The sequence below is a fragment of the Camelus bactrianus genome, chromosome 20, assembly GCF_048773025.1.
Source record: "Camelus bactrianus isolate YW-2024 breed Bactrian camel chromosome 20, ASM4877302v1, whole genome shotgun sequence".
NCBI classification, from domain to species: domain Eukaryota; kingdom Metazoa; phylum Chordata; class Mammalia; order Artiodactyla; family Camelidae; genus Camelus; species Camelus bactrianus.
In genome coordinates this window covers 3503895-3523781 of record NC_133558.1, presented here as the reverse complement: position 1 = coordinate 3523781, position 19887 = coordinate 3503895, and the positions used below count along the sequence as shown (strand labels likewise).

Here is a 19887-nt window from a genome sequence, read left to right as displayed (position 1 = left end):
AGGCTCCATTATAACAGACAGAGATTTAAATAATCAGTTCAACTGCAAGGAGGATTATTGATCATGAATGGAGCCAAAATTGTTGGCTAAAGCCTGCTGTGCTGCAGTCATTTCATGGAGTTTACAGGATAAAGTCAAAGTTTACATCAAAGGCATGCATTTGCAGTTCGTTGAATAAGGTCCTTCAGAAATCTCCCAAGAATTAATTTTTTTCTACATTAAACAAATTAACTGGGTAGTTACCTTACCTTTAAGCTGACTGGACAGAGTCAAAGGGGAAAAACAGTAGAAGGTGCTTGCACATTTAAGTGTTTTCTTCTAGTATTTTCTACTTAGTTACATGATACCCACGCAGCACTCGTAGCAGGTCGCCGAACTTGCCATTTTTCTTCATGACACCAAGCAATTATTCAAACTATTTCTTCCACGTAGATAATCCTTTCTGGGCCTCAGCCCCTCAAGATCTAGTATTCATGTCATTTTCTCTACTTAGTCTACAACAAGCTAATAAAACCAATCACTCTTCTGTTGGGACCCCATTGGCCCTGTACATCTTTCTGTCTTACTGGGTACCCTTCCCTTCCACTTGATGGGTTCCTTGTCCATCTCCTTCCACGGAGAAGATTTTGCTCTTATTCAGACGTGCAATGCCTATATGCTCATTGAATATACGACGGATTATTGAACAACTGTTGAGCACCTGCTCTTGCCAGTACTTGGTGGAAGTCAGAAAGGCGCAGATTTTTATCTCTGTTCTCAATGTACTCATGACCCACTGGGGACGATAGACTCACAGCCAAACACAGCAAGCCTAAGAGGGTGCTCAGGCTGAGCTGCTAATTGGCAAGATCATGAACACATAAAAACTCGCCGTATTTTAATACCTCTTCTGTGACTTTCATAACCCAAGCACACCTGCTTCCATCACATTGCTTACTACTGTCTTTTCAGCATCGTCCGAACCTATGCTTCTCAAACTGATGTGCACACACATCACCTGGGGGTCTTGTTAAAATGCAGGTTCTGATTCAGTAGGTTTGGGGAGGGACCTGAGATTCTGCATTTCTAACAAGCTCCCGGGCGCACCACCGCTGCTGGTCCACGGACCACACTTTGCAGAGCAAGGCTGTAAACCGTTGCCTTGTCGACATACGAACGTTGTTGAGGTGGCATCAGGTTTTAGAAGAACTCCCGCTGCTCCCCACCTAGACATTCTCCTGACTGCAATTAAACATGCTGAAAGTTACACCAAGAGAGGTGAGATTCAGCCAGTAACCTCCAAAACACCTGACAGGATGCCTTGAACTTGCTACTTCCTGACCCCTGTTTTACTGTCTAAACACAAAAGTTCTCTGTTTCTGCACTTGGGGTCTGCTGCTGCCAGATGCCTGTGGTCTGAATGGGTAGCCAGGTTTTCCCAAATATTCTAGATTGCCGTGCCTTGCTTAAGTCTCCCCTGTATTCAAACTGTAATACCCCAGGCCCTTTATGTAACAGGAAATATCTTTTAACAAAACTATAGAACATTAATCACCTTAAACAATCATAAAGAAAATACTTCTTTAATGAAACTTTAAAAAAACACTCTGTAAGGTGCCCATGGGAATCTAACTTCTTATTAATTCTCAATGGTGCCTATGACAGCCTCTGTTTGCTTTTTCAATTTATTAGAGCCTGCCACTCATCAAAGTCAAAGCTCGTTAGACCAGAGGCATTGGGCCCCCACTCAAACATCTTTTGTCATCTGCCAATTTTATTTCTCTTTCTACCAAGACAAGATCCCTACTTGAGCTGTCTTCTCTTGGAGACCTTCTTCCTCTCTGCCTCACAACCTTCTCCAGCACCTCTCCAGCCAGACCGCAGGCCCTGGGTCTGTCTTCTCCTGAGCACGTGAGAGTCTTCCTACCTACTGTTCAACACCAGCCTACTACAATCACATGCTCTTTAAGAGGTGGTCTTGGTTACTTGGTTTCCCCTCACACACTTAGTCATCACATCACTTTCCTTGACAAATAACTGTGAACCAAACGGAAGTGGGACACTTTTCATCATGCAGGAACCTGGAAGGCACGGGAAGCCTGGGCTTGCCCAGTGCCAGGGTCTGGAAAGGATTCTTCTAAACGCTCTTTCCTTCTTCTCACCACTCACGGTCTCATTTAGGTCAATGCCAAAGATGATGAAGGCGTCATCGTTGGATCCTGGGACAATATCTATGCTTATGGCATCCCCCCGTCAGCCTGGACGGGGAGCGTGGACATTCTGCTGGAATACAAGAGCTCTGAGAACCCAGTCCGGTATGGGCAGTGCTGGGTTTTTGCTGGTGTCTTCAACACGTGTAAGTAACCAATTGAGTAAAATTATTTTTAATGTAAAGGAAATTTCACCTCAAGACATTTTATCTATAAGCTGGCAAAGGGACCTAGCGAGCTCTGTTGGATCTATAGAATTTATGGGTGGCTATTCTGGGACGTAGTTAATGCATAATTCAATTATCCTGGGCCAAGTACGCCCATGGTTTCTCTGTGACTGCAGAACCTTAATAGAAAGACTGATGAACTATTTCCTACACAATCCATCATCCAACACCCAGAGAAAGGGAGAGTCGCGGGGGCCAAGTCACAATATGAAGGAAAGGATACCCCATTTCCTTCTCCATAACCTCCCCACATTTTAAAAAGGTTAAATGAGCAAAGTCTAAAATAATAAATAATAAGGTATACACTATTGTTGTTCAGAGGTTTTGTAGATATGCTTCTCTGCTTGTTGTCTATCACTGAGGAGTTTGGTAAGTCAGTCCACTTAGTTTTGACCCTAGCTGTGGACCAGACTGTGGTAGGTGGGCTCATCTCTGTTCTCACACATGAGTCCCAGTGCCCCTGAGTAATTAGGTACCAGAACTTAATGAGCGGTCTTTATTCCCCAGCTTCCCTTCTTGCTTTTAATCTACCCAGCGTCCAATCCGTGGCAGGAAACCCATGGGAACAGAATCGTCCTCTTCAGACTCATGAATCATTTTTCAACATGGTGCTTGTCTGTCTGGGCCCAGACTTCGTTATTGTTAATTCAGTGAATGTTTTTAAAAATACATTTATTTCAGTGTGTCTTCATGATTGGTAATGACTTTCATTCACATGCCCTTTTAAAAAAACATTAAGCTCAAGTCAGAGTGTCCTTTCTATGCGTTTGTTAATAAAGACAGTTTTACCTAGTTAGCATTTTTTTTTAATCAGAAAAATCAAGGTGAGGCTGGAGGCCGGAAGCCAGGATGGGGCTGTTTCTTATAAATGATTATGAAGCTTGTCAGTTTCAGCTCAAAGCTGTAACCTTCTAAGAATTATTCAGTGATCCAATTGGGAAGAAATTAGGAGTTTTGTGTTGTGGGATCAGAATAAGATTACTTTCTTAGCCATTTGTGTATACCCATGGGCTAAAGGGGTGTTTCCTGGGAGCAGAAAAGGCAATGTAGCCAATGAGTTGGTATCTTAAGGGCCGGTCTCTGAAGTTACATAGAAGCCTGCACGTCACCAAGGGCTAACAGCTGGAGGTGGCTCCCTCCCTCGTGAGTCATTCCTTCAGGTTTAGAATCGGGTAAAATGGTAGACACCTTCCATCCACGTACGCCTTTTGTATAAAAGAGTCATCAGATCTATTCCTGAAAACACACTGTGATGCTAAGTTAAGAAAAGGCAGAAGCCCAATGTGGGGAAGTCACTGTAAGAATAAACCTGAAAAGGGAGGTGGGAGGGAAGGAGGGACTGGGGCCCCCACGTCAAACTTTACTTGCCTTAAAGTTACAAGTTCAGCAGACTCTGGAACGCGTCCCATTCTGTGATCACGTGAATTAGCGTTAAGCTAGAAACAGACTTAGAGTGGCGATCATTTCTGGGGGGAAGCTGTGAACAGGGGCTGCAAGTCACCAGGGGAAGATGGAAGGGGGAGGCAGGTGGTGGCTGCCACTGCCATAGTTTGGGGTGTTAAGAATAAATCATTTAACGAGGGCCCTTGAGTCTCTACCAGACTCAAGTTTGGATTCCCAAGGTTGTTCTATTGAAGGAGGTGAATAGCCTTTGGTTAAAAATGCTAAATAATTCTGAGAGCTAAAAAAAAAAAAAAAAAAAAAAGGCAAAGCAAGTCATTAATCTTAAAATTGTCAGCTGAATTATTTTCAATGAGCCCTGATGGCTGGCGTCCTGGGAGCCAGGGAGGGCATTTGGATTAAGTTTAATCAATAGGTACATATGGCAAGGGATGCATCCAGGTAATTTATTATCTAACAATTAAAATGGATCTGTGGTGTCACCCTCCACCAAGTGTCACAAGAGCAAGTTCCAACCAGGAGAGCAAACTGCACTGGGGGCCTGCTTCGTGAATCCCTAACTTCCTATTAGCTGGATTTTTTAAAGTTTCATTTTCAGGAACATAGGCCCATGAGCTGGACTAAAACAAGCCTACTTTGATGACCGTGTGATTAGCAAATAAACAATTGGAACCTTGTTCCTGGAATTCCATTCCCGCTGGCTTCACTTGGGGCCAACTGCAGTTGTGCACGGTCACGCGGCAAAGATCCTCTCTGCAGCCCCGAAGCCTGGTGACAGGCCCCCTTCCTGGGCGTGGACCGCGTGGGGACGACATGTGCAAAGGGGCTTTCATGGTGGCAAAGAAGGAAGCCCCTCATGAGAAGGGATTGTTCGCCCCGTATTTGTTGAATCTTGCTGACGGTTTCGCTGTGGTCCCTCCCTCTTTGCTGCAGTTTTGCGATGCCTCGGGATACCGGCAAGAATCGTTACCAATTATTTCTCAGCCCACGATAACGACGCCAATTTGCAGCTGGACATCTTCCTGGAGGAAGGTGGGAACGTGGACTCCAAACTCACCAAGGACTCGGTGTGGTGAGTTTGATTTACAAGGGCATTTGCTGATAGCAGATTGAAGTGACATTACACGTTTACCACAAGGCAGAATCAGTCAGTCTAGTGCTTGTTTCCCTTCTGTTTTAAGGGCAATTCGATCCCACAGGCAGAAATGTCTGATTGTCAGAGACTGTGTTTAGCTAATGAATGAGAAATGTTCCTGAACAGGCACAGTTTGGGTGTCTCGTAATAAAGCCCGATCACCCCATTACGACAGCAACCACTGGAAAAGGCCACAGCTCCAGCGGCCAGAGCCTGTACTGAACCCCCTCCGGCTTAGGGCGCGAACCTACGGCGAGTGGCAGAGATGCGGGGCCAAGCGTCCTCCACTCCAAGTAACGTGGCTCGCGTTTACTAAGCACTTACTGGGCGTGCCAGTCTCTGTGTGCGCAGGATCTCATCTAATCCTTTTAACATTTTTTTATCAGGTGGGTGCTTATCAATATTCCATTTACAGATGAGGAAACTGAGGCCCCGAGAGGTTAAAGTCATTTTCTCAAGGTCATGCATCTTGTAAGCTGAGAATAAAACCCAAGAACATCTGACCCTTAACTGCAACATATTTTTTTTTGCCTCTGCAGTATAGGATAGTTCTGTGAACATAGAGACGTGGTTCTCCCTAATCAGTGGCCTCATCCTTCACTGAGAGAGAGAAATGGAAGCAGAGTTGAAATTACTACCAAGTACCAACCACACGGTGTTTTCGCTGTGCTGAGTGGCTGCATCACAGACGCTGCAGCGAGCTTAGGGTCCCAAAGCCATGCCCTTTGCCCATGTGACCCATTCAGTCCAAAATAACATTCTGAAAAGAGGGAGGAAAAGGCCCAAGGGTCCACGTGGAAAGGATGTTTACGAAGGTCCGCGTGGGAGGCAATGGCCAGCCACTGAACTAAGTGGAATTTCCAACCCAAAAGGTGTCTCCTGCAGTTGTTCTTTGCAAGGAATAAGCTGTAGACGCGTCCAGATGGGGCGGGGAGGCGGTTATAAGCACATCTGAAGAGAGGTTAAAAGAGGTGACTTCACTCCCCTGCATCTCAGGGATGGATGCCCATTGTAGGAGCGGCGTGAATGCCTCAGTCCCGGTAAGCGCCCATTTGAGAATGTAGGAAGAGGGAAGTCGCTGAACCGGTGGCAGAGTGCTGCTGTGACTAAACAATGGGGCAGTTCGTTTGAAGGGCGTGGGCTGAGCAGCGACGGGCTGGAGGGCACAGGCGAGAGGAGCCCTCACCCCTGTAAACTGAACGGCGTCTAAGGCACCATTGAAGCCCTTGGAAGTACGGTAGGGCAGCCCCGCGTGTGGAAGGAATGACAAAAACAGACCACAACAGCCAGCCCCAGAGCCGGCTGCGACAGTCGGAACGGCCAAGTGGGGAGCGTCTGGCGTTCTGCACTGCCTACCTCTTCCTGCGCACACACACGTGCAGTTTGAGCCAACTGCCGCTCAAAATTATTCCTCCCAATTCCTTGATCCAAGTTTCTCCCATTATAAATCCCCACAGGGCACACCAGCAAATAACCCCACGAGGCCCTTTGCTAAATTGGCAGAAAAGCATGAAGCTGATAGATCTTGAACTTGGTAACCCTTTCCTCTTTCAGCTCTCTGCTCCGAATCCCTTTCCGTAATTTATCAGCCTTGCTCCTTCATTGTCTGCCCCAAATACCCCATCACCCCAGGACCACATTTCCTAGTCCAGCGCCCTCCACCGCCACCTCTGTGGCCAGCCTGCTGTCCGGGGCTCCTCATCCCTCCCCTGCGGGGCTCATAGATGTTGGCCGGCTGTCTGACTGGGGGGCTGGTGTTACCCCAGCTGGGGACACGCCAGACCCAGGAGCACAGGGATCAAAGGGCTCGGTCAGGTCTGGGTCACGCACTGAGCCGCTGTGTGACCTTGGGCAAGGCACAACCTCTCTGTGCCTCCCTCTTGTCCTCTAAAGTGGAGATGACAACATTTCCGAGCCTAACAGGTGCCTAATGAACGCTAGCTGTGTTGCTGCCTGCATCACCGGTCACACAGCTGCAATTGCTCGCAGGCATATGCTGCCATCAACCTGAGCACACGGAGGCATTCAGAAAACGAGGGGGCCCAGTGCCCGAAGGTGACTAGGCTATTTCCATCACATTGGGATATTTTGAAAACAAAAGCAGAAACTTGTGCCTCCTCAGAGCAAACTCCAGTGAACCCAGAAGTTACAGATGTCCCCCAAACCAGAAGTATATCTAAGACCCTCCTTGATGGAGGAGGTCGGCGGGGGCTGCCCCTGGACACGTCCACCAGAGCATGGTCACCACAGCCACCCCACGTCAAGCTGTGGCTTGGGCAGGCATTGGCTGTGTGACCTTGAGAGGATGGCTTTGCCTCTCTGAGTTTCAGTTTCCTCATCAGCAGGATGAGGATTAAACTTAGTAAATACCAATTAAATGGCAGAGTAATGATGTAATTGAGGTAAAGACATTCCCACGGTGCTCGATCCGGAGAGGGGCGTTCAGCTGGCGCCTGCTCACTGGGTTAGTTGTGTCCCCTGGTGAGAAGCGGGGGCCGCCTGAGCTGCAGAGCAAGGGGGGGCTGGGGGCAGAGGCTGCCAGAGGCCGAGGCGAGGAGAGGGGGGTCTGGTAGGCATCAGCTGACCATCATGAGGCCGGTGCAGCGTGGCTGGCACCACGTGGCCTAAAGAGTTTCCTAGCAGGGGTCTCAGGAGCTGTTGCCTCACTCAAGTCCCCAGCCTCACCTCCCTCCCCAGGCTCCAGCCAGACAAACTCGCTTCCACTCCCTCCTAGTTTGTAGGTGGCTCCTGCCCCACTTCCTTCTAAAGGAAACTGTGAGATGATTTCTTGGTCTGCTCTTGTGCCTCCACCATCAACACTGAGGTGCTGGTGGTACGTGTGTGGTGAACTCATATGTCCAGTTGGGTCTCAATGACCCAGGACATCCCCTTCTCCATGACTCAGCCAGGTCCCTTGTGCCCAAAGCAGAAATAAGCCAGGACCAGGGTTCAGAGGGAGAGCTCGAGTGTGTGCAAAGGTGTGCTGTCCTCGGTGTGACCCAGAGCCAAGAGGGGCAAAGTCTGGATCTCAGACCAGCAAGCACCGACCGCTCACCTGCCTGCTTCCTGGTCTGCCACCTTAGGCCCCTGCATGTGGATTTCCCCTCGAGGGAGCCTCGCCTCGCAGGGGCAGCAGTTTTGCACAGAGTGGACGCACCGCTGATACCAACAGAGGGAAGAGTTGGTTTCTTAGCAATTCAGGAGAGGGAGGGGCCGAGGAGCCTTAGACGGGCACAGCTGGGCAGAGTAATTGGACCTCAGGTTAGCAAATGAAATTCCAAGAGGGCTAACGCAAGGTAACAAATCCTGGAAGGAGCAATTTAAGCCTCCTGTCCCCAGTGTGCTGATGGGTTTGGAATTATGTGTAACCTCTGGGGGAAGGCATCCATGAATCACCGTGGACAGTCTAACGGAGATGCGTGTGTAATGTCTAGCTGCAGTCCAGTGAATAGGGGTACAGGGCTCGCTCAGGAGGGAGAGGGCGGCTCAGCCGATGGGCAGGGGTAAAGTGACCATTTGTCCCCATCCTGAAAGAGCTCAGCTTGGTCACCTCATCAAACAATGTTCACAGTGGAAATGGATACACTTTTAGAAGAAAGGGATGGTGGCGGTCATGAAAGGTGTTCGGTAAAAGGCTCCTCTCCTTCTGAGTGAAAGTGCTATCCTGTGTCCAACTGCTGGAGAGGACGTGGTCAGATCTGGCTGTTGTGGGTGAAAGATCGGTGCCCCTCTCCCGACTTGCCTCCGCCAGAGTGCAACCCCCGTGGGAGGAGCCACATCTGATCTATTTTATTTTTGTTTTACCAGCACAGAACAGGGTGCAGGGCTTGGAGCAAGGACTTGAGAAATGGAATGGGTTGGAAAGAATTTTAAACGCTCATTTGACTGATAGGTAGCATTTAATTCATGCAGCAAACGCTGTTGTACATTAATACGTCCAAATACCAGATGCTAAGGATTCAGAGAGAAATTAATCAGGTGGCTGCCCTTCAGTGTTTGTGGGTGAGACAATCACGTACAGTAGATGCTGTAAAAATGTAAGGTGGGCTGGAGTCATGGAGACAAGGCAAAGAGGCCTCCGTCCTAAACCCAGGGGAGCAAGGAGGAAGGCTGTCCAAGTGGGCAGTGACCAAGGACTCAAAGCCCTTCTCCCCCCCCCTGCAATCCTCTGGCTGTGCTGGTCTGAGATGGAATGCCCAGGAAATGACCTTTGCCCACAGATGAAACTCAGGGATGCATCTAAAAGTCTAAAGGGCTGAGAGGAGACATCCAGAGGTCAGTGTGCTGTGAGGACCAGGCAGGAAGGACTGGAATTTCAGGCAGAGTTATCCTGTATTACTCTGCCTATAGTTGGGGTTAATGCCCTCAGGGCTGTTCATTCACAAGAGGCAGATGGAGTTGATACTGTTTGGGGTTGGGGGGGCACTATTACCATCTGTCCCCGCCCCTCCGGCTTCTCTACCTGCCGGGCGCTGTCCAGTGCCAGGTGCTGCCTCCTTGATGACAAAGCCCCTCCTCAGTCTTAATTTTAGAGCATCCAACAGTCAACAGTGTTTCAGAGCTCCTCTTGGAGCCAACAGCTTCCTAGACCCCGTGGGTCCTTCTGGTCCATCGTCTCAGCCCCTCCCGCATGGGACCGTTTCCATCGTGCTCACACTCCCAGAGGGAGCTGTCCATCTCCGGACAATGCAGCTGCAGGTGGGGCGGGTGGAAGCATGTTCTGTCTGTGCCCACAGGATGTGAAGAAAAGGCGGCTGTGCACCTGTGAGCACACCAAAGCCCAACAGTGGGCCCACCTGCCTCTCAGAGTCCAGCTGATTGGTCAGTTGGCAGGTGCAGAGAATCGCCTATCTTAGAGAGTTAAGCATCTCCTATGATATTAAAGATAATTGGAAGAGCAACGAGTGCTGAAACAGTCAGCCAGAGTCTTTCTCTCCTTTATTGCCTTTTCATTTGAAATTCAGTTGTTTTGATTAAAGTGACTTTCTCACTTTAATTTTTAAAATAATTATGAATTAGCAAATTTATATTTATCAGTTTCAGCTCAAAGTTGGGACAATCTAAAAATGAGTGATCCTGGTGGAAGGAGATTGCAGTTTTAGCTTGTTTTTCCTCAGGGAACCATGGGAAAACACCAAATCAAGTCAAACTGTTCCTGTAATGTTTTCGCCTCCTGCTCTCTCTCCATGGCCCGAGGCAATGTGATTAGCTCTGCGGCTAATTAGCTGAGTGACTTTGGGCAAGTTGCTTGATTTCTCTGCGCCTTAATTTTCTCATACGACTTTGGCCTTAATGAGGTATAGGGTCACCTCCAGCTCCAAAATTATCATTTTTAAAATAAATGTCACTGTTCTTCCAGCCAGGCCTGTCCTCCCACAGTCAGCAGGCTCTGCCACGTGCTTTGTGTGAAGGCCTGTTCACCTGTGCAGGGCTGGACTCTGATCCACTCACTCACATACAGGTGGCTACCCTGCAAACTGGCTTCACGTCAGCTCTGCAGGAAGAAGGCAAACATGCCACAGAAAATGTCTGTAATTCTTTGGCTGGCCTCAGTGCATCTGGTTCTTTGAAAAAAAAAATCCCAATTTCCTTCAATACTTTTTGGAAAGGGTACAGTTGTTGTATTATTCTGTTTTGTTTTTCACTCCAAATGCAAAAAACTCTGTGCCGCAGTGAGTAGTATTGAATCTATAAACAAAGCTCTTTCAAAGCAAGTTTTAGAGCAGAAATTAAGCAGCTTCCACCCCCGGGAGCCAGCCGTGCCTGCGACACAGCCACCAGTCCCAATTCTCACTGCGGTCTCTGCGCTTGGCGTGCTGGTTTGCACATTTCAGGTGCATTTCCGAAATTTAAACTGATTCACCTTGTACGTTGTTTTAGATGCTCAGTATGTTCCAACTTTGGACATTCATTTAGTGATATTACCCTAAGTTTTAATCACTGTATGTGAAAAAAAGAATTATCTAAAAATGAATTCCAAATTTAAAAAAAAAAGAAAATTTTTTTCTGAATATAGACCAAACTGTTTAAGATGCTTATGGATTTATAAAATTATCCTGTGATGCATCCAAGTTACCAGTTCTGAACCGCTACCAAAGATATTTATTTTCAAATAAATTATCTCATTAACCACATTACTGTCAGCCAAATTGTTTTTGAGAAAATCACCTGGAGCTAGATCTCAAGAGCTGTCATTAGAGAACTAAGAATGTTTGCTGTGAATTCACACCAGCGTCTTGAAGGAAGGACTGAAAAAGTTATTTGCCACCTCCAAGAATCAAAATAGCACATACTTATGGAATGCTGTCTTTGTGCCAGGTCCTAATCTAGGTGGGTGACAGGTATGAACTCATTTAATCCTTTTAACAACTGTTAAGGAAATTACTATTATTGTTCTCAGTTATAGATGATGGAACTCAGGCACAGTAACTTCACCATGGTCACCAGCCTTGTGACTTCCATGGTTTCTGATAGGAAGTCACTTTTAGTCCTATTGATGATCCCTTGTGCGTAATAAACCACTTTTTTCATGCTGTTCTCAAGATTCTCTGTCTTCCGCTTTTGGCAGTTTGACTGCGGCGTGTGTTTAGGTGCATATTCTCTTTGAGTTCATCCTCTTTGGAGCCCTTTGACTTCTCAGATGTGTATATTAATATCTGTCATCAAATTTGGAAAGTTTTCATCTATTATTTCTTCAAGTATTCCTTCTATGTCTTGCTCTCTTTTCTTCCCTCAGGGAGGCCCATGATGGTAATGCTCCACATGCCTCAGGGCTCTTTTTGTTTTCCTTCTTCTGTTGTTCAGGCTAGATCATTTCGATTGACTTGTCTTCAAGCTCACTCTTTATTCTTTCTGCCTGCTCCGATCTGCTTTTGAGACCTTCTAGTGAATTTTGACATTTTTATTCCATTATGCTTTTCAGCTCCAGAATTTCTGTTTGATTCTTTTCCATAATTTCTACATTTTCATTGATATTCTCTATTTGATCAGACATTGGTCTCATGGTTTCCTTTAGTTCTTTGAACATGTTTACAGTAGCTGGTTTAAAATCTTTGTCTAGCAAGCTCAATGTCTTGGCTTCCTTAGTGACAGTTTCTCTTGACTGTTTTTTTTTTTTCCTGTGTATGAGCCATACTTTTCTGTTTCTTTGTGTTTTGTAATTTTGTTAAAACCTGGACATTTTGACTGACACAGTGTGGTAATTCTGTGAATCAGATACCCTTCTCCCCAGAGCCTCTTGTAGCTGGTGGTTGTTGTCACTGTTGTTACTGTTGTTTGTTTAGTGACTTTCCTGGACTAATTCTGTAAAGTCTGTATTCTTTATTGTGTGTGGCTACTGAAGTCTCTGCTGGGTTAGCTTATCAGCTAACAATTAGACAGATGTTTCCTTAGATACTGTCAACCAGCAAGTCTCCAGGCTTACCAAGGAGCTCTGTCTGTGTGTTGGGGAATGTCTTCAATGTTTCAGCAGGAAATTTACAATTCTGCTGTAGCTTTCACTTCCTGCTTGCATAGAGCCTTAAGTTTAGCCAGAGGTGAGAGTTTAGAACCTTCTTGGGGCTTTCCTGGCCATGCTTATCAACTTGCACATGTGTGTGGCCATCTAGATGCTCAGGAGTGTGTCAGGATGTTCAAAGTCTCCTAAGGACATCTCAGTTCCTAGGTTTTCCTTTTAAGTTTTTTGAGGGCAGCCTTTTATTATCCCCAGCTGGTCTCACCCCTTTAGGCAACTATAATGTCAAACAGTTGCTTCTAATTGGTTTTGAAAAACATCCTATGGACAGGACTACTTGCATATAGTAAGCTCTGAATCAGAGCAAATAAAAATAAGCTCTAAGAAATGCAAATTTTCAGAGAGCTGCCAGACAGGTTAATAGTGACAGTTCTTTGCAGATGGGCTTTTAGGTCAGTTCCAAACCCATTTTCTCCCCTTTGTTGTCTGCTAGGCTGCAGGGTTTTTATAGCTATCATAGTTGTGAGGCCGTCTGCTTCCAAGACTACCACGGAGCTGTGGAGAGAGGGATGGAAATAAGGCAAATTAGAATGTCACAAAGTTCATAGTGCTTACTGAGATTCTTTTGTTTTTGTTGATTAAATCCTCTTTATGTTGTTGCAAATCTTTGGTTCATTTCCAGAGTTCTAGAAATGAGAGTTAGTATTCTCATTATTTTTATGAAGGAGCAGGTTTTTGGAGGTCCTTACTCTGACATTCTGGAAGGGTTTCTCCAGAGCACACTTTTAACCACTATACAAGTGGTTCCAAATTGGGGGCCTACTAAAGCCCTTGAGGGTTTTACACCTTGTAGGAATATTTTGGTATTTAATATTATCTTCCTGACCTATATATGCTGAAATATATATTATTGCAAGTATTTTTTTTTATTTCCTTATTTCTTCTGTACATTCCAGGGCATTATATTGATCTTTTAGGAATTGTGTCTAGAAATCCATGGACTTCATATCAGTATAGTAAAGGGGGATTACAAAACGTTTGTTTTAAAACTAGGAAGGGACATTACTTCTTGAAGGTTGATGGTCACAGCACCGCACTCTCCTCTCATTCCTTCTGTACACCTACCCTCGTCCTGCAGCTGTAATGTCTCCAAAGGGTGCCCGCAGCCCCTGTGCCGCTCCAGTCCCATTTAAGAGCGAACAAAGAGGGAGTTTGGGAGAGAAAAAATCACAGGCCATTACAAATACCTCTCAGGAAATTAGAATGAAAAAGAAAGTGGAAACCATCTGATAAGCCACATAGAAAACACTGAGGTATTTTTCACAATAAGAAAAATGTCGTGTTTGGGTTAATCATACATTTAGCTTAAGAGAGTCATCTATATACTGATCAAAGGTTACCAGTTTTCAAAAAATTAAAAACTAATAAAATATGTACCAACTAATCTATACTGAATGTAACTTAACTTCTTTTGATGATTAATAAGACCTCTAGACAAACTTTATATAGATAAGAGCTTTTAGAATATTTTACTCATAAACAGATTTATAACACAAAATAGTAATTTTGGCACCTACTGAGACTCCTGGTTGCATTTTTTTTTAACTCCCTTCAATATTTATGGATAAACTGGGCCAGAATTTATTATAGAAAGCTTTTTATACATTAGAGTTATTCTCAAAATCCAATCTTTTCTTCATTTTTAGCAAGAATACCAATTGATAGTTTGCTGTGCCAGAGAGGGAGGTGAAGGAGTTCGGGGTCCTATTTTCAAAGTAAATCCAAATTCAAAGCAGAAGGAACCCAGCAGAGTTACAGAGGGTCTTCTGCTAAGCAGTGATGTCAAACGTGGCCCATATGGGTGGGTGGCATCCACTTCCTGAACATTTCGGAGGTTCCATTTTGGTCTCTTTCATTTTCTTTCACCACAATTTAAAAAAAAAAAAAAGATAATCAAAAGAAGGGAAGCTATCAAAAGAGGAGAAGAAATAAATTTACATGATTATCCCCTAATTTTCTAAAAGTCATTGTTAATAAAACTGCTGTAAAATTACCTTCACAAATATTCAAGAAATCGGTATCTAGAACCTTAAGAGAGAGGGAAAGGGTGTCCCTGCAGGACTTAGGGAAACACACTCCCAGAAAACACTGTAAACAGAATCAAACTTGTTAGGTGTTGGCACACTGTCCATGTACCTGAGCACAGCTGGGCTGGTATGTGTCCAGGCTGGCCTGGTAGGACCGTACCAGCATTTAGACTGCACCAGCATTCTGATGGGTTGCAGCTTCCAGTTGGTTTATATCTGTCTCTGAGCAGTTATTAATTACTTTAATTATCACTCCTACTATAAATGCACCTCATTTATAGTTTCATTTGGGGAGTTACAGCGTACCCCCAAGCCCATGCCATCTTCAACCCCTTTAAAGGGGCCTCTCAGGCTGCGTCCGGCTGCTTCAACTGTGACTTCTCAATGAACATCACAGGATCCCTTCCCTGCACAGAACAATTACTTCTCTTTTTTCTTGATGCGTGTTGATTTCTGCAGGGAGGACTGGCGTGGTCTCCACCTGATTGGACCTCTGGCCTTTGCCTGACGTGACCCCAGAGAAACTCGAAATGCCCCTTCCTGGTTTCAGCACTCCAACAGCCCCTAACAATGAGCAGCTGCATTCTGAAGTAGTGTGGTGCCCCAGCTCCCAGCTCCATGAAAGATTCCTCCAGCATGCCTCCCTTCCTCTGAATAATTCCTTTCTATGTTCTTGCTTCATCACTTTTCCTAACGGACAAGGTTTCTCTTGGTCCAAGCTTTCCTTTCCACTTTGGAAAGTCTTACCAGACAAACCTCAGGGTCCATCAACTTGTCCCTGCTACTTTCTCACAACTCCCACCCCATCCAATCCCCGTCATTATTGGAATCCTCAAAGCTCAACAATTCCAGGGTGTGCTGTCATTTTTGTCACCAAGATCATTGCCTGTATTAGGCGTGTGTCAGCAGGGACATAGAAATAGGGCTGCGTCCATCTGCTACAAACACAAATAGTCTGCAAGATAGACGAGTGCCTTCCTCCCACCCCTGCCTTTTTTTTAAATAAAAGAATTCAAATACTTGGCTGACACTTGAAGTTGGCCCAAGACTTCTCTTCCAGGGCTTTCTCTCAGTTTTCTTTGTGCTCTCCCTTGAGCCCTAACAGAGCTGCAGAAACAAAATTTACAACCCCATGCTTCTTTCTTCCCTTTTAGAGAAGAAAACCTGTCTGGATAGACTGTAGATGAGATGGTCTTGTGGAATGTGAAGGCAGTTCGCCAAACTAAAGGCAGTAAAGGGCTCCTTGACTAAACTACCCATGCTGTTTTCTTTAAACGTGTAGCACACAGAGCCCTGAAGCCCATCTTGGTCTCAGCTGTGTTCTCTGCCCACTTGCCCACCATCCCGTGGTCTCTTGCCTCTGGATGTGACCTTAGCCAGCTGTTAGAACAGGGGAGATTAGGAACTATGCTCTTCCTTTAATGAAAAACAGTCCTCTTAATGTTTAGGGACGGGGAGGATAAATTAGTGTGTGTTTATTATATAAACTTCAGACACTGCAGGAAAAAAGCATAAAAATAAGACTTCCTAAGGTACACAGAGCATTTTCAACATTTTGTTAAAACAACACAAATTTATTATCAAATAGTCTCTGTAGGTGAAGAGTTTGGGCACAGGTTCACTGGGTCCTCTGCTTAGGGTCCCAAATGATGGCAGGCCAAGTGGTAGCTGGGACTGCGGTCCTATCTGATGCTCAGGGCCCTTCTTCCAAGCTCAGTCTCCCATCATCACCCATCTTCCACAAATACAGATTCGCACACTTGCCCAAGGATAAAGCCCAGATATTTAACTTGGGATAAAAATCTCGCGATCTCGTCCTTACCAAAAGCATAACTCAGCATTTAAAAGCATGACGCTCCATCACTAGCCGTGTGACCTCAGGCAAGACTCTTAACCTCTCTGTGCTTCGGTTTCCTCCCTTGAGAATGGGGAGTAGTAACAACAGCGCCTTTCCCACGGGGCGCTGGGAGTACCAGGTGTGTGCGCGCGCAGGAGGGCCGTAGAGCCGGGCACGCAGCAAGTGCTGTGCTGTCTGTCAGCCTGGAGGTTTCCCTGCCCGAGCTCACCTGCCAACCCTCTTGTCCCACGCACACAAATATGCAAACGTGCGACCCCCCAGCCCCGACAAACAGCATGCGCCACACACCCCATACTGGCTATTTCTTGTCTCCACAAGTTTGTTCTCACTCCTTCTGTTGACCCGGGAAGCTCCCATTTACTTTTCAGGACTCGGCTCAAATACCACGTCTGCTGTGAAGTCTTGCCTCCTGCCCTGAGGGCTTCCCCGCTGAGACCCTGCTGCGCCCTAAATGAATTTTGGGGTCACTTCATTCAATCAATCAATTTGATTGGGGTCATTCGATCAATCAATTGAATATCACGTCAGTTATTTCTAGAAGTCAGAGTTGCCATGTTTGAGCTTGTTCTAAGCGATTTACTTCTGTTATCTCGTTCGAGCCTCACGGCAGACGCTTGGAATGTTTTAACAGTTGGTCTGTGTGTTCGGCGTTCCTCTTTGCCTGTGGGGCTCTTTATGGGCAAGAGCCTATGTCTCGGTGCATAATGGGCTCATCATTAAACAGACACCTAACTGAGCCACCCAGAGATGAGCTGAGCTCAGAGAGAGATGGAACACACACAAACTACTGACTTTGAAGGACGCTGAGGGAAAGGATTGAGGAAGCTGGACCCAAAATTCATCAGCACAATAAACAAAGCCTGCTGTAACGCCCTCACGCCACCATTAAATCGTTATTGCTACATGAATATTGTCTACAGTGCGGACAGGTTAATGTGCTGTCATTTGTTTCTGTAATGTCATATAATTTCAGGTCTTTCCAAGGATGCAGTGTTACAATTCATAATGATATTTTATCCCATGCTCTTGCTTCAGGGGTCATATGCTAAGTCTGAAAAGTTTTGCATGACCCTCAGCCCACCTTTGGCAAAGGGTAAAGAGACACTCACCCTGACAACCCTTTCTTCTTGTTGGACACCCAATGGAAATTTGACACAAATCACAGGCGATGAAAGTCAGGAGTTAATGTTAGGGTTTCTATGGCAATGGTCTAAGCCCTAAAACACAAGCATTTCCTTGTTTAATTGTTACCAAGGGATATGCTTTTTATAAATCTGGTATGAATACAAATATAAAAGGAAATCAAAAATATATGTACTTTGGCTTTAATTAACTTTTCTTCCCTGCCAGATTCCTTGAACCCATAGTAAATTCTGTTTCATTAGGCAGCAGACAATGGTTAAGATCAAAATTGTTTAACGCATAGATCAGAATATCTCTGGGTGGCCGGGAAGCTGATTTTAGTGGGGGGAGAGTAACGTCCAGCCACGTGAGTGCCCCGCCAGGGGTGCCAAGAAAACTGAAGTCTAGGGCCCTGGTGTGTCTCCAGGAGGTTTCAATTTAGCTTAACCTGTTTCAGTAATTCAGAGATAGCATCGCCACTTTTTGATTTCTTGGAGCACTGCACGCGGTGGGAAGCTTAATCCCACCGGGGTGGTGTTTTCTCAGGAACTACCACTGCTGGAATGAAGCCTGGATGACGAGGCCCGATCTTCCCGTGGGATTCGGAGGCTGGCAAGTCGTGGACAGCACCCCCCAGGAAAACAGCGATGGTAAAACCACATCCTCCCGCGGGGAAGCTGTCGCACTGCTGGGGTTTTGTTTGCACTCATGACTGCGCCCGGTGTGTGGGAAACACTCCCTCCCAGTGGGAGCCGGCATCCGCAGTGTGCTTTCTGGGCACATAGACAGTATTAACTACCTGCCGGTCAGGTTTAATTTCATTTCAATGGTCGGCTTTACTCTGATTACTTTATAACGTTTAGCGGGGGGTGCAAAGCATAAAACTTAACATATATATTTCATCAACTCTTGCTTTGATAAGCAGTTTTAAAGACAAGAGAAGAAGTCGCTGTGTAAGCGCTTTTCCTAGGCTATAAAACAGACTCCAGCCCTCCCTGATACACGGTAATAAGTTATAAGGCAGTAGAAAAAATAAAGAACTCCAAAAATAATTGCAGATCATCCTTTAAATTGTTGTTTCTCCAGAACCTGATTTCTTTTTATGTTATGTGACTTCTTTCCAAACTTGAGGATGTGGGTCCTTGTCTTCTGATTGGTAAATTATGCTAATTTATTTAGTGGCAGCTGTGACCCCCCCTACTTGACCCAGATTTTTATAAAATCACATCATAGGCCTCCATTTCCCTTTAAAATGATGACAAAAAACAGTGGTCTGGGATGTTGTTTTCACTTCCCCAGGTGTTGATATTAGACAGTGATGTATGTGTATGTGTATGTACACAAACACTCATCATACACGTTTAAAATCCTTGCGGTACTGGATTTTAAGAGAGAAAGTTCAGTGCTTTCTGGTGTTCTCGGTTATACATCATGATGAGATATCTGGGTGACTAACAGCAGCTAATTTCTTATCAACAAGAGCTAGCTGGCTAAAATTCAAAGGATTGTATAAAAGCCAGTCTGGGCTGCTGACTTTCTGAAAGCACGTGGGGCATTGGTCCATGTGCGTGGCCAACGTCCAGATTCTCTAGTTAAACTTGACACATGTCCATGATGTCCAAAAATGAAAAACAAAAATGGAAACAAACAACACGGGTGCTGAGGACACATCACCGTTTCCAGCGTTCTAGACACCGGTTGCAACAGCGTACGTAAGCCAGGGGCTTGGCACCGACACACCTGAGTGTGTTTGTAGCTGGAATTGCAGGTGCAGGATGAGTACTGCCCTGTATTCTTTTCGTGGCTTCAAAGTTTGGTTTGCAGAAGCGTTTCCCACAAACCCCTCTTGACGGGATGCATGGCACACGGGTGAGTCGCCCGCTCTGCCGTGGAAAGCACTCGGGGCGACATCACTGACGAACCTGAGGAAGGCTTGTCCCCACAGAGCCACCTCGGGGCTGCAACCTCTGTCCAGACCAGTTCTGTATCTGGGCAGGACTGAAGACGACAGACTCATGTTCTCCCTCCTCTGTGTGCTGCAGGGATGTACCGGTGCGGCCCAGCCTCAGTTCAAGCCATTAAGCACGGTCACGTTTGCTTCCAGTACGACGCGCCCTTCGTCTTCGCAGAGGTAAATGGGAAGCGGGGGGGGGGGGGGGGCGCTGCTTTCCCCTCCAGCCTCCCAACACGTCAGAGGAAGGGGTGCTGGGCTGTTCCTTCCGAATTTCCCAGGTGCATTGTGTACGCCTCGTGTTTGCAAAGGCATCATTCGAACCTCCAGGTGCTGAATGCTAAGTGCAGTTCTTAATATTTTTCTTTCCTTGATATCTGGAGATTTCCCCACCTGAAAGCAGTGGCTTTATTAACCTTAGCTTTGTTCTCTGCACCCATGAAGTAGGTATCAACTGTTCTCAA

At 45.9% G+C, this 19887-nt stretch overlaps 1 protein-coding gene across 2 annotated transcripts in view; it reads left to right on the top strand.

Annotated features, from left to right (window-relative positions):
* F13A1 (coagulation factor XIII A chain) overlaps positions 1-19887 on the top strand; it is a 125022-nt gene that overhangs the window by 70135 nt on the left and 35000 nt on the right. For both annotated transcript variants that reach the window (XM_010968596.3, XM_074348049.1), the window contains exons 8-11: positions 2161-2335; positions 4751-4889; positions 18019-18122; positions 19515-19603. In XM_010968596.3, the coding sequence (XP_010966898.2) occupies positions 2161-2335; positions 4751-4889; positions 18019-18122; positions 19515-19603 (507 nt within the window). The remainder of the gene's footprint in view (positions 1-2160; positions 2336-4750; positions 4890-18018; positions 18123-19514; positions 19604-19887) is intronic.